General features: G+C 36.9%; 1 protein-coding gene across 1 annotated transcript in view; it reads right to left on the minus strand.

Moving 5' to 3' along the window:
• Positions 1 to 6,877: 6,877 nt before the first annotated feature.
• Positions 6,878 to 13,084, minus strand: part of APG7 (ThiF family protein) — a 52,553-nt gene continuing 46,346 nt past the window's right edge. Inside the window, exons 2-14 of the mRNA XM_089437028.1 lie at positions 11,262 to 11,479; positions 10,827 to 11,018; positions 10,668 to 10,722; positions 10,400 to 10,494; positions 9,919 to 10,108; positions 9,681 to 9,789; positions 9,461 to 9,605; positions 9,220 to 9,378; positions 8,924 to 9,112; positions 8,157 to 8,363; positions 7,730 to 7,845; positions 7,468 to 7,624; positions 6,878 to 7,348 (exon numbers count right to left, since the gene is read on the minus strand). Coding sequence (XP_089293154.1) covers positions 7,211 to 7,348; positions 7,468 to 7,624; positions 7,730 to 7,845; positions 8,157 to 8,363; positions 8,924 to 9,112; positions 9,220 to 9,378; positions 9,461 to 9,605; positions 9,681 to 9,789; positions 9,919 to 10,108; positions 10,400 to 10,494; positions 10,668 to 10,722; positions 10,827 to 11,018; positions 11,262 to 11,479 — 1,970 coding nt within the window. The 3' untranslated portion in view covers positions 6,878 to 7,210. The remainder of the gene's footprint in view (positions 7,349 to 7,467; positions 7,625 to 7,729; positions 7,846 to 8,156; positions 8,364 to 8,923; positions 9,113 to 9,219; positions 9,379 to 9,460; positions 9,606 to 9,680; positions 9,790 to 9,918; positions 10,109 to 10,399; positions 10,495 to 10,667; positions 10,723 to 10,826; positions 11,019 to 11,261; positions 11,480 to 13,084) is intronic.

The following is a 13,084-nucleotide window of genomic DNA, read 5'->3' on the forward strand; positions in this document are numbered from 1 at the left end:
TGGGCTCCCATAGGGTGACGAGCTTGGCATGATGTGCCCTTTCTGCAATAGTTCATGAATATGCCTCTTGATCTCATCGTTCTCCATAACAGAGCGTCGATAGATCGGTCCATTGGGTAGTGGCGCGCTCGGGGTCATATCGATGGAGTGATTGACCTAATAGTGCAGAGGTACCCTTGTAGGTGAGGCAAAAATTTCCTTGTACTCCTCCACGACCTTGTCCATTTGTTGATGTTATGCGAAGGAGCCCTTTCTGGAAGTCCTGGCCACAACATTCTTCTTGCCCTGAGGGTGAATCACAAGGAAAATAAATTTCCTAGTTTGGGAAATGATCTTACTGCATTGATTTATAGTGATCAAAGAAATGGCGGTAGGCAGGGCTACCTCCAGTATCTTGTACAACTTATTGCCCAAAGTAATAATGGCATAGCGAGGTCTAGACTCATATACAGCGTGTTGCTTCCACAAGTATGGTTGTCCTAATAATACATCAAAAACTTCAAGAGGAGCAACATCACGTGGTACCTCATCCATGAAGAGCTTGATGTTGTACGGAAGGCAGCGTCACTGGATGACACGGAAATCTCATCCTTAGTGAAGCCATCCAATGGTGTATGATTGCGGATGTGCTATCGTCAGTAGGTCCAGCTGCTTCACGACCTTTGCTGAAATGAAGTTCTTTTGGCTCCCGTTATCGACAATGAACTGCAATGGAGAACCCTTAACCCACATCTGTGAGTGGACGAGGCATTCCCCCTCCTCTGGATCTTCAGGCTCATTCTTCTGGATCTTAGTGGTGGTCACAATGGCACTAGGCTCTGCATCAATGATCAGCTTCCATTTTTCATTCTCCTTGTCGAGTTCTGACTCAAAGTCGGAACATGGATTTGATTCGAAAGCTTTCAGCTCAGCCACCAGTGACTGCTTGGCCCGGCACTCACTTGTGTTGTGAGTGGAGCTCTTCTGGAACTCACACCATTTTCCCGTGTCTTTCTTTATCTTCGTGGTGTTGTTATTTGCTTGCAACTTCGGCAAGTTGTCCTAAGTCGCCCCGCCTTGGCTTTGGCCTTTTCTTTGTGGTTTGGGGGCGCATTTTCCTTGCTTCGGATTCGCAAATCCAAAGTCTCACTTCTTCTGTTTAAATTTTTGTTCAATCTTGATAGCATATCGATATATCGTGCTGAGCGAGGAGATGTCCAGGAAATCCATATTGTCCTGGATATACTTGTGTAGGCAGTGGCGATACCTGAGTACCAAATTCCGCTCAGAATCGTTGATACCCAACTTCTTGCGGAGGGTATGGAAAAAAATTGTGAACTCCGGCACATCTTGGTCTCTTCCTTATCGTAGTGTGGTCCACTTTATGTATTTATCTTCATTACTCTCGACAGGGTAGTATTGTTCCTTGATGGCATCGCAAAAAGAATCTCAAGTGGGTGCGGCTAAAAACAGTGAGGATTCCCTCTCATCCTTTGAGAAGTGCAAAAGTAATATTTTCCTGATTGGAAAAGTCATGAATTGAAAAATATCCTTCCAATAGATTCAACCATTTATTTACAATGTTTGCATCTATCTGGCCCTCAAATATGGGAATGTCAAAGTTAACGTATACCTTAAGGAGTGGCACCTTCAAAGTGGTTGTTAGATGAAGATGTGTCGCATGTGGGTAGTCGTCGAAGGATCTAGGCAAAGTTATCCATCATCGCGTTTATCTGTCACTCGAGGGCTTCCTCGAACAATATTTTGAAAAGATATCATGCCCCCTCATCTTTCTTTTATTCTGCCATGGGAGTTCGTCGGGGTTTGCGAGGTTGGTCTTGAAAAGGATCAACCAGTTTGAGCCCTAACTCCTTATACCATGAGCTCGTTGGGGACATGCAAATAAAAAAACAAAGAGAAGACTACTCTGATTCGAACTTAAACAGGGATGCAACCATAAATACAGAGATACAGCAGAAATAACACTTCATTTCATTCATATCAAAACACTGAAATATGCTTACAAACAAAATGGAATAAACTAGCTTGAGCGACAGTAACTTATCTCTAAGAAGAGATGTGGCAGATACATGCCTCTGAACAATGTTGCAATGGGGCTCAAAGGCCTATTTATTATTGAGAGACAATGAAAAACCCTAAACATCCAAAAACCTAACCCTACGAGATGAAGCGCCAAAACAGTGGGCCCCGTTTGGGTAAATTTGTACATCAACTTCCCGGGGTCGTAACTTTGACATACGATCTCTAGTTGGCTATCATAATACCTCATTTTGAAGAACTCGAAGAGCGGGCCGAAAACAAACTAGCAAACCCAATTAAGACTTTTCTAGTCTTCTCCGTTTTCCCTAAAAACGTCGTTTAGGGCCTCAAAACGATTCCGAAAATTTAAGACCCGAAAAACTGTCAAAAATAATAAATTCTACTACAATTAAGGAAACTGAAAAACTGAAAGAGACAGTGTTGGGGGTCCAAGTGGGATAGGTAGGTGGCCACCAATATCCACCTAGATCAGTAACTCCCTCATTCAATTTGATTTGTAACTCTCACCAAATATTCTCTCGTGTCTAAGTGTAACTCTCTCTCTCTCTCTAATTCGAATTGTAACTCCTCAAGACAAATGTACCTCCCTCTTTATTATTGGGATGAGTTACATTTCTCCTCAAGTAACTCCTCTCTCACAGAATTTAATTCTCCTATTATTGGCTCATGTAATAAATTCATTTTGTAACTCCTCTCTTTTCTCATATATTTAAACCTGTGCAAGTGAAAGTTGAGAGTGGCATGTTCAATGTGAAAAAGGAGAGCTAGTGTTGAATGTGCGCAACAGAAGTGTGAAAGCAAGTGAAGAGTAAGAGCAATGGTAGAGCTAGAGCAAGTGTGAAGTACAAAATTTGATCAAGAGAATGAAATCTTCAAGCAAAAAGCAAGAGCACTTCAACTACAACTTAATCAGACATTGGCGACTTTATTCATTCTCATTATCTCTCTCTCTCTCTCTATACTCTGCTAAACAATTGAAGAAATCTAATAGAAGAGGAATCATTTGGGTTTTGCCGTGGTCATTGGACCTAACTCTTTGTCTTATATTTGTGTTTTTTTGTCTTCATCTAATTTTTAATTTTATGTTTTATCTACAATTGTTGATCTAAAAAGTTGTGAAAAAGAAATATGCATTCTATGTAATTGTAACCGAATAGAACATTCGATTTTCTGCAAAGTACATTCAATTTTTAGCAAAGTATATTCAACTTTCTGCAAAGTGCATTCAACTTTCTGCAGAGTACATTCAATTTTCTGCAAAGTACATTCAGCTTTATGCAAAGTACATTTAATGCCATTCACTTTTATGCAAAGTACATTCAATTTTCTTCATAGAACTTTCAAGTTTCTACAAAGAAATTTTTAATTTTTGCATAGGACTTTCAAATTTTAACGTATGAGAATCAATGCATTTTCATGAGTTGGCGGAGAAAAAATATGGCAATAGATGTATTGGTCATTAGGATCCATTTGGAACTTAGATGGCACATGTGGTTGGAAAGTATCAAGGCATAGGCTACTACCAATGCCATGGATTATAGTGGACCTCAATTAGTTTATGAAGTTGCAAGTATGGGAAAGAGTAGAGAACTCAAGGCTAAGTGCACAACTAGACCTCGCATAGATATGGGGAGGAGGAAAATGAGAAAGGGTTATTTTAGGAAGGAAGAAGGTTTCTATGGCAAAGGCCATCATTACCTCTTACCATAATTGTAATTCAAACCTTGTGAAAAAAGCAGAAGCTGTTGAGAATGGGGTAAGGCTGAAGAGAAGCACTCAAATGATGTGGTTGATGCAACAATCTAAATGACGTGGTGAATGAGGGGTTTGGGAAGCATATCTTGACAACACTTATTCCAAAATTAGAGAGTCAAAATACACAAACACAATATGTTTATATTGGTATGTTAAAGAACTCATTTCATATGGAATTGATGAGAAATTTGAGATGGTGTTGTGTTCTAAACATTGAATTAACTAGATAATAGACATGACACAATTGTCACAACCATTTGAGATTCAAATGCAAGAAGCTATGAAGCAAAGGAGGTTGTTGCAAGAGGAGAAACAAAAGAGGTTGAGGCAACAAAAAACCATGGAAGAAGCTCGACACAAAGAGGTGATGTATGTTCCACAACCCTAATTGATGTGGACATAGACACTAAGAATTGATTCTTAGATTTCATTCTTTTTGTTGCACTTTTTTATTTTTTGTCTTTGCTAGTCATTTTGAATTTGGCCCATATAAGGCTATGTATAGATCAACGTTAACATAACTCTAAGTTATGCTTTACATTATACTCCAAGATAAAGCAATGTGCTTACTTATAAACATATATATTTTTTGAAAATTTAGTAGCAATGTTTCCTCTAGATAGCATAGAACTCAATCTACTTGTATTTTTCTTTGTTTGCGAATAGGTAAGTAGCTAATTTACACGGGAAAGAAAGATATTTCTTGTAAATTAATGCTTGTGTTATTCCAAAAAAATGAGAATTTTAACATATGTTTGCTTTTTCATGAATCAAGTATATTGTTTAGGTTATCAAGCGTAATTTTCCCAACCAATAAAAATTGGTAGTTAATATAGCCACCACTAAGGTTCAAGTCTCACCAATTAAATGCTACTTGGACTCACACTTCTGGATATGCACCAGCATGCGTAACAGTGATGGGGCCATGTGCAAGACCTAGCCAACTTTAAAGGAATAGAAAACACGTGCAAGATTCATTGTTGCTTAGTTGAAGATCAACCAAATTGAATTGTGTTAATGGGTCACCTATAATGCTAAATCTAGAGGCATTAGCCATATAAACAAAACAGTTTTAAAAAACAAAAAACAATATATATATATATATATATATTATTCCATATCAAAGAAATTTAAACAATTATAATAATACATTATTTAGGAATTCACTAATAGACATTATGAGTAAAATTGAGTACAACATAACATTAAGCATTGAAGCTCCACTACTCTTAACATCAGGAGAGGATTTCCTATCCCATCAGGAGAGGATTTCCTATCCCTTTCGCAGAGGACAATGAGAAATATTGCAAAATTTGAATCATATATGATAAAAAAGAATGATGGAGAACGGCTATTGACCTAATATGATGGACAAAACTATTCACCCACCTAATATTATGAGACAGATAGGCAAATGATAAGTCGGATTCAGGCATCATCATCTAATTTTCATACAACATGTAAAACTTTACAATAGTTTTACAAGTGGCATAAGGAAAATCTCCTAACATTAGAGCAATGTTTATACGAAACCCTAGCAGCAGCATCCACTTAAAAAATCCAAGAAAAGGATATCAACACCAATCTTCCTTAAAATTGGTCATCATTTGCCATCTTAATATTTTAAAAAGAAAATAACAAAATAAACCCATTAAACATTTTCCCTCCTACCAATAGTATCGAAGGCAACTAAACTTTTTAGGACTGAAAACCAATACAACACTGCTCATTAAATTCTCAACATGTCATTTGCAAAAACTGATCATAAATAGACGATAATTTTCCTCTCAACTACCTAGAGTAAACCCAATTAACTTAAAAAAGTATTTGTGAGACATTATGCCCTCTTTACGCTTCATAATAGTCAAGAAATTAGGGCTATTCTTTCTTGTTAGATCACGTGATCCCCTTAAAGACAATAATGCAATGCAGTAACCATGGATGTGCATCAATTACGATCTTGCTTGCCGAAGGCATAATAAAAAACCAACTCAATGGCATTTTTTAAATTAATTATATGGATGGATTGATAATTGAATCATATCTTTCAATGTGATATAATATCGACTAGAATCTAAGGGAAAAGCATGTATTTTTGATGAAAATTACCTAACAAAAATCTTGATGATTCATTATTAATTAGATAAGAAGCAAATTCATGCCCATAGCTACTTTTCTAGGGGATGTAGCATGATCTCTTAATAAACTCACCCACTATTTTGTCCTGACTTTTTTAATCAATGCACTTTTAGGGTCGAAATCTTGTACCCTAGATAAGCAAGGTGTGATCATACGGTGATCGTACACCCAAGGTGGAAGAGATGTGTTACATGTGTGAATGTGTAACCATAAAGAAATAAAAAATGGAAAAATCTAAAGTCTGGAGTATAATGAAAAGAAAAGAATAGACAGAGCGGACACTCCCCGGTTTTATCCCCTAGACCCAGTGTCAAGATGAACCTATGCTAATTTTGATATGCTCAAGGCTCAAACACATTATTTTGATATTGGAAGTTGTTTTTCTTGATATTTATGCATCACTTCGCAGTACTCAGTCATGTACATGTGGAGCTTGAACAGTGAATATGTTCCAAAATCTCAGATTCTGGCATCTCGCAACAATTCCTAGTTTTGATTACTCCCCCAAACAAAGAAAGAGGTGTAGAACTAGATGCTTTTGGAGATTGTAAAATTTTCTAATAACATCAATCATATCCCCTAATTTTTGTAGTGTGCTTAGGAATCATTATCATTCAAGTCTTAGTTATTACTGTATGCAAGCTCTCGATTAAGCAGTGCCTCCTTCAAATAATGCAAATATACATACTTTCCAACCACTAAAAAAATTTGTCAATCTACTCATCAACTCAAACATGTATGGTACTCTGAAAAAAGCAAAGCGATATCCATTCATCTAACATTAGTACCAATCGATAGAACTGTGTTGTTGTAAATACTTTTCATTTATATCTTCTAGTTTCACATTACTCCTTCCATGGAAGCTTGTTTTCTATGCCTTCAGTGATTCAGCAATGTACTGATTTTATGATAAATGGAGAAGAAGATAAGCAGTCTTGCGATGAATGCTGCAAAATAAACGTGGTTATTTCGTGGTCAAGTCAATCTACTCATCAACTCAAACATGTATGGTACTCTGAAAAAAGCAATCTAACATTAGTACCAATCGATAGAACTGTGTTGTTGTAAATACTTTTCATTTATATCTTCTAGTTTCACATTACTCCTTCCATGGAACAGCTTGTTTTCTATGCCTTCAGTGATTCAGCAATGTACTGATTTTATGATAAATGGAGAAGAAGATAAGCAGTCTTGCGATGAATGCTGCAAAATAAACGTGGTTATTTCGTGGTCAAGTAATTGAGATCTAGATCTCCACATCATCATTCACTTCATTTCAATCCTCCCAATCTAAGTTGAAATGCTTCGCAAGATTCATTAATTCTGTAAGTCCTGTAAGATCTTCCAGATAAGTTGGTTGATTTATAGCCTCCAATACAAAGTCGATTCCTCTGGCACGGTATTCTGACACAATCTGCATAACTCCATAACAATTAGGATCGAAAATGACGTATTGAATAAACAAAAATACATAACCAAATCAGAAACATTACAAATGGACAAAAAATGTCAGAAAGGGATGCTTCGTATCACCGTTTCAGCGCAGGCTATACATCTTTTAGATGCATAACCTTTAATTAACATTTGCGAAAAGTGAGCAATATCCCCACGGATTTGATGGGGCAAAATACCAAGAGGTTGTTCAACACTAGAATCGTCAGAACCTGCCTCATCTGCTGGAGCGTTAATCCTACAATAAAAGAAAATGTGTCACAATAAGTACCAAATAAGTACCAGAAGCAACTTATATCCATGTCCCACCATTCTATCAAATATTACTATACTAAATCCTTACCGAAGAGGATGGTGAAGAATGGACACTGTAAGCTCCACTGCAAGAGCTGCAGCAATAGGAGCAAGCCCAGGACGTGTTACGGTGCACTGTTGGTCCAGTGTTAGGTTCCGGGTTGACTGGATCAAGAAGCAAGCAATTAAAAATAACTTCATCCAGCTGGATTCTTAAAAATATACAGAATATATGCAAAAGAATCCAGATATTAAGTTCAGCGCAAGGGATTAATCGTTCAAGCTCTCCATGTAAACAAATTTATTTTCAAATACCTAGAATGGCTAACATATTTTCATACTTAACAAACATTCTAAAGGCATATAAAACAGTAAACATGAAATGAATGAAGATTATAATTTTGGGTTGGTCAGCATTCTGCAACGAGTCGAGGCATTTAGTTTGACTTGTATGTAAAGAGGGAGAAAGAGAGTACATCCACTGGAGCAACAACATCACTGCAAAAATAGCAGCCTAATCTTTGTTCTCTGCGTTCTGATGCAGAAGCTGCCAGATCCTCAAATTCTGAAGGGCCATCCTGTCCCAACATTTTCGGAGTGTCGGTATCGATTGATAAGGCTACACCAGCACCATGCCGCATCACAAGGAAGGTATCAAATCCTAAAGCAGCTGTGATTGCTACCTGCAAATAAAACTATTTACTGAAATTGCAATCGGAAGGAAATAATGAACACAGTATGGCAATAAGCAATTTTCTTAAAACACACGATCATATTATTTTCATCAATCGGGATAAAAGCAGAACTCTTAGGCTGTAATATTGTTAACGCAGTGGTATGCAGCCTTTTAGCAGAACCACTTCTACAAGTGGGTTTTATCGCTGTTAAGACATTTACATAATTATCTGATTCAACTTATATGAGAGCGGCATTGCTATAGATTTCAAAATATCCTTATATGCGCTCATCACAACACTGCACAGTGTTTCCTAGATTTCACTGAAAAGTTTGATGCAGCCTAAACTTATAAAAAGCTTTTCTTAATCCATTCTAACACAGTCTCACTCAACTCAATACAGGCCTTAAAAATCTCTCTAGTTTCATTTCACCTACAAATAATATGGGTTGTATACAAGATGGGAATCTGCTATCAGATACAATCAGAAACCATAATGCTTACGTGGCCTGAACTAGAAAAAAATACCATATGCTTTGCAGATATTTTGAATCAATTTCATCCCACCTTGTTAGCATCAGCACATAGAAGTGTTGGAAGCCAACGACTTTCTCTTGTATCAGTCAGCAAGAAAATGACATCATGGCTGTCAATCAAATCTTTAAGCTGCATACAGTCCTTCCTAATATTCGATAGTTCATCTGCTGTCACAAAATGTCCAGGCATTGGAATGGTCATAGAAACACCCTCTGCTTCCTGCTCAGTAAGGTTTGAACCAAAACAATTTAGCAAAATACAGTCACATGCCAATCAAAATAGATAAGGAACAAAGAAATCAAGCCACTAAGGGATATAGAAACTACCACACCAGGAAAAATGCACTTCAAATTCTCTGTTGCTGCATTGGCTTTTAGTTGACCTCCATTCAAACAGTCATCATGAGTATATAAAGACTGACGCAGAGGATTCGACATAGCCACATGACCACGGTCAACTAGTGTGATATGTCTAACACCCCAAGCCTGCATATTGAAAAAAACACATTACCTTCAAAGACAAGTAGTGAGTGGAAGATGCATTCTCATGTAAATTAATGGCACCTACCATAAGATTACGAGCAACCTGACACCCAAGTGTACCAGCTCCAAGAAGAAGGCATTTTGTGGATGATAAGCATTTCAAGTCTAGAGATGGTAGAGCACGCCATCTCATAAGTTTCAAATTTAGATCTGCTGCTGATATAGCCAACCTGGAAGTAGTGTCACCTATAAGGTAATTAACATATCATTGCTCTTGCTGAGACAAGTAAGCTACTCAAACTAACCTCTTGGGATCCATCTCGGTTGCAAGATTAATCAATCTAGGTCCCATCTTGCCATGGCTATTCAGTTCCCATCCAACTGCCTTAGGAACGAGTTCATGATTACTCCAACCTTGACATATACAAAATTTTGACAGCTCAGTTGAGGAATGGGAGAAACTTGATAATAAGCAAACATGAAATAAAGTGTTTTTTTTTTCAATTTTCTGAGTAATGTTTGTTCCCCTTCTGGTTTGCCTACCTGGTGGAGTAGACACCAAGATATCAGCAACAAGACATTGCTGCAAATCTCCAAACCCTCCTTTCTCTCTGTAGCATAGAACTGTGGCCCTTTCTAGGCCCCACCTCACCACAGCAAATGCAAGAAAGTTGCGAAGTGGCCAACCAGGATTGGTCGGAAGATGGCATGGGTCATAAAAACCAAGAAGCACCTATCAAGTCATACAGTTTTCAAATTCAAGCGAAAAATATGAGAAAACTGAACACCAAGATATGTTTTGTAGTTTTAACTTCTAATCAAGCAATACTTTCCCTTTCAATGAAATGCAAAGAATATTTAACTGTTCTTATTGTACAGACTGCCATCATAAATTAATACTACTTGAATAACACATGCCAGATATATACAAAAACTTATTAGTAGCACAACTATGTCAGTTATGTTTGCAGTAATTTATAGCTAGCTCAAGAATAATGTTACAAAAGCTCAATTATTAACTCACCTTCCCACCTTCTTGTTGGCATGCTTCCCAGTCTCTTAATGGTCTTAGTCTAACAACAATATTAGAGATTATGTGAACCAAAAAGAAAGGAACACCTGCATTTGGCCAAGTCTTGTTTCAGTATGAATCAGTATATGTTTCGATATGAATTAAGGCCTGAGGATACAAGACATGAAGTGAAAACAAAACCTCAAAGACAACCCATTGACCTTCAACACCAACTGCAAGCATATATATTTCTGTTTTATCAAAGGGGGCTTGTGCTAACCTGCAGTTGATGTTGACTGGCGCCATTCATTACAAGCTGCTAATAAGGCTGTGCCCTTCAAGGAAAACAAAACAAAGATCTAATTTCAGATCAACTGCACCCTACCCACCCATCCATGACACGAAAATAAGCAATCATCAAAGCTAGATGTTTAGCTACCTCTTCTATGCTGAAAACTTCTGATGCTCTTCGCAGATCAGTCAACATTGCAGGAGGTTCAAGAACCAATGCAGGAAATGCAAACCAATAATAGAAGTTCCATTTTTTTAAATCCGCATATGAAATTAGCAAAAATCTACAAAGCAAGCTGCTGTCCTCCTCCACTTTTCCAGAATGAATATCCTCCCAGATCTAATGATAAACAGAATAAACCAACATTAACCATCCTAGACAGTTTTCTTAATCTTTTCTACAGGTTGCTATTTTAGAAATGTTTACATCTTCAAGTGATTTAAATGACTAGTAGGAAGTAACAAATTAGCTTAATTTATTTATTTCCACAGACAACCAGGAGCATTCCCACTACCAAATATAAACATAATAGTTCAAATTTAACTAGGAAAGTAAAGAGTCGAAAGAAGATTATCAAGACACCTTCTGCACTTCCAAGTTAAACAGAGCACGCCTGTCAAGAGCCTTGAAAGAGTCCAGTGTATTCATATTGTGTAGTATTCCTGGAACAGCACATAGGTTTCTGTTCCCTGAAAATTTGATCGAGACCGATGGTTCCCTACCAGTATCAGGCTGTAGTGATTCAGAGAGCAATTTCAGATGATTTGACACCTGTTCATGAAACACTGGAGCATAGAACCCTGCTCCACCAGTTTGGAAGAAATTACTCATGAGTATTGTGGTGATATGGATATTGAATAAGAAACTAATTTCACTGTACTATTTATAAACAAAATAAAATCCAATACATAGAAAATAAAAATAACAAGAAACTTTATGAAGATAATTAAATAAACAGCTGTGCTGGATCTTTATATATATCAATGTTGCAAACATCGGCATTGGATCAAATCGGCAATGATCCAGAAAACCAAAAATCATAAAAATTGGGGAAATATCAGTAAAAGCTGGAAAACATCAGAAAAATGTAAAGAAATACAAAAATTTATAAAGACAAAAAAAATCACTTAAAAAGTTAAATCACGATCTTTTGCATCAAAAGTGATTTTTTTGCATGGTTTACGATAAAATCACAATTTTTTCGATTGCCCTTGAAAAAATTGCAATTTTTTTCGGCCACTAAAATTCATCAGGCCAAAAAGTCATGATTCTGCAATTTTTTCATGATAAAAATTGGAATGCTTTCAACACTAATACACACACATATAAAATATCAACGAATTTTAAAATGTCACATTTTTTAAGATGTAGATCTAGTACATACGTTCAGCTTGGCATCAATCTTAAGCAGTCAAACATATGTTTTCTTTTGAGAAGCACAGAATTTGTTGTAAACACTGTGCAGCATAAGCAAGGAACAAGCACTAAGAACATAAGCCACAAGGTTATTATTAAATCCATGCCTGGCGCTCCACAAAGAAGTTTTACCTTACATGTACAAGCAGTTATTTTCTTAGACGTCAGATTGGTTAAAATTTAAAGGTTAACAATGTTCACACAAGAAGCAAAAGGCATATTTATTGGTGGATTTGGAACTAAAAGTATGATTACATATTTTCATTAATTATGAAAATATGGAGGATCTTGGAAAGTTTTCCACATCAGAATGAAAAGCTAATAGTGAAGGAAATCTTCAAACATTGTGATAAAAGATGGTTTAGAAGTTGCAGGTGTGGCTGGGAGTGTGACAAATTTAGAAAGTTTTGTTTTTGACACTTTCATATACCTATGGTGGTAGAATACTCATGCCACAATAGGAAGAATTTTAGAAACTTAAACACGTGTAGTGCTGCATAATACATATGCAGTAGAAAGTTTGAACCAGATGGCCACAATCCTATGCAGCAGGGGCATGTAAACCCAGACCCATAGCACATCAATCAGGTACTGGTAACCATACCCTGTACCTGGTAGTACAAGACTACTACAAGGTCAGGATTGCACCCCCACATATTGGTGTGTATTGTGACAATCTAGGTCAGATACGACCCTTCTTAAAAGGTCGTTTAGCGTGGATTCCCCATAGAAGTGTTTTTCCTTTTAGAAACAATGCATAAAACAAAAGGAGGTGGGTTGAAGATCTAAAACTCTAGTCTATCATTTGCTAGGTGCAAGGAAAAATCCATTGGCAGCTTTCAGGGTTAACTCCAAAAGTGTCTAAACCATGCTTGGGGTCTCTTCATCTGATGTGGGGTGCATGATATGTTAATAACCCTTGGTTGTTGAAAATTTGGCAGCTCAGGGATGAATTTCTAAAAATAGAAAATCCAAAAAAATAGAGTTTC

The sequence above is a fragment of the Pinus tabuliformis genome, chromosome 5_2 (genome assembly GCF_031772625.1).
Source record: "Pinus tabuliformis cultivar Carrire ecotype Pingquan chromosome 5_2, CPIR1, whole genome shotgun sequence".
Classification (NCBI taxonomy): Eukaryota; Viridiplantae; Streptophyta; class Pinopsida; order Pinales; family Pinaceae; genus Pinus; species Pinus tabuliformis.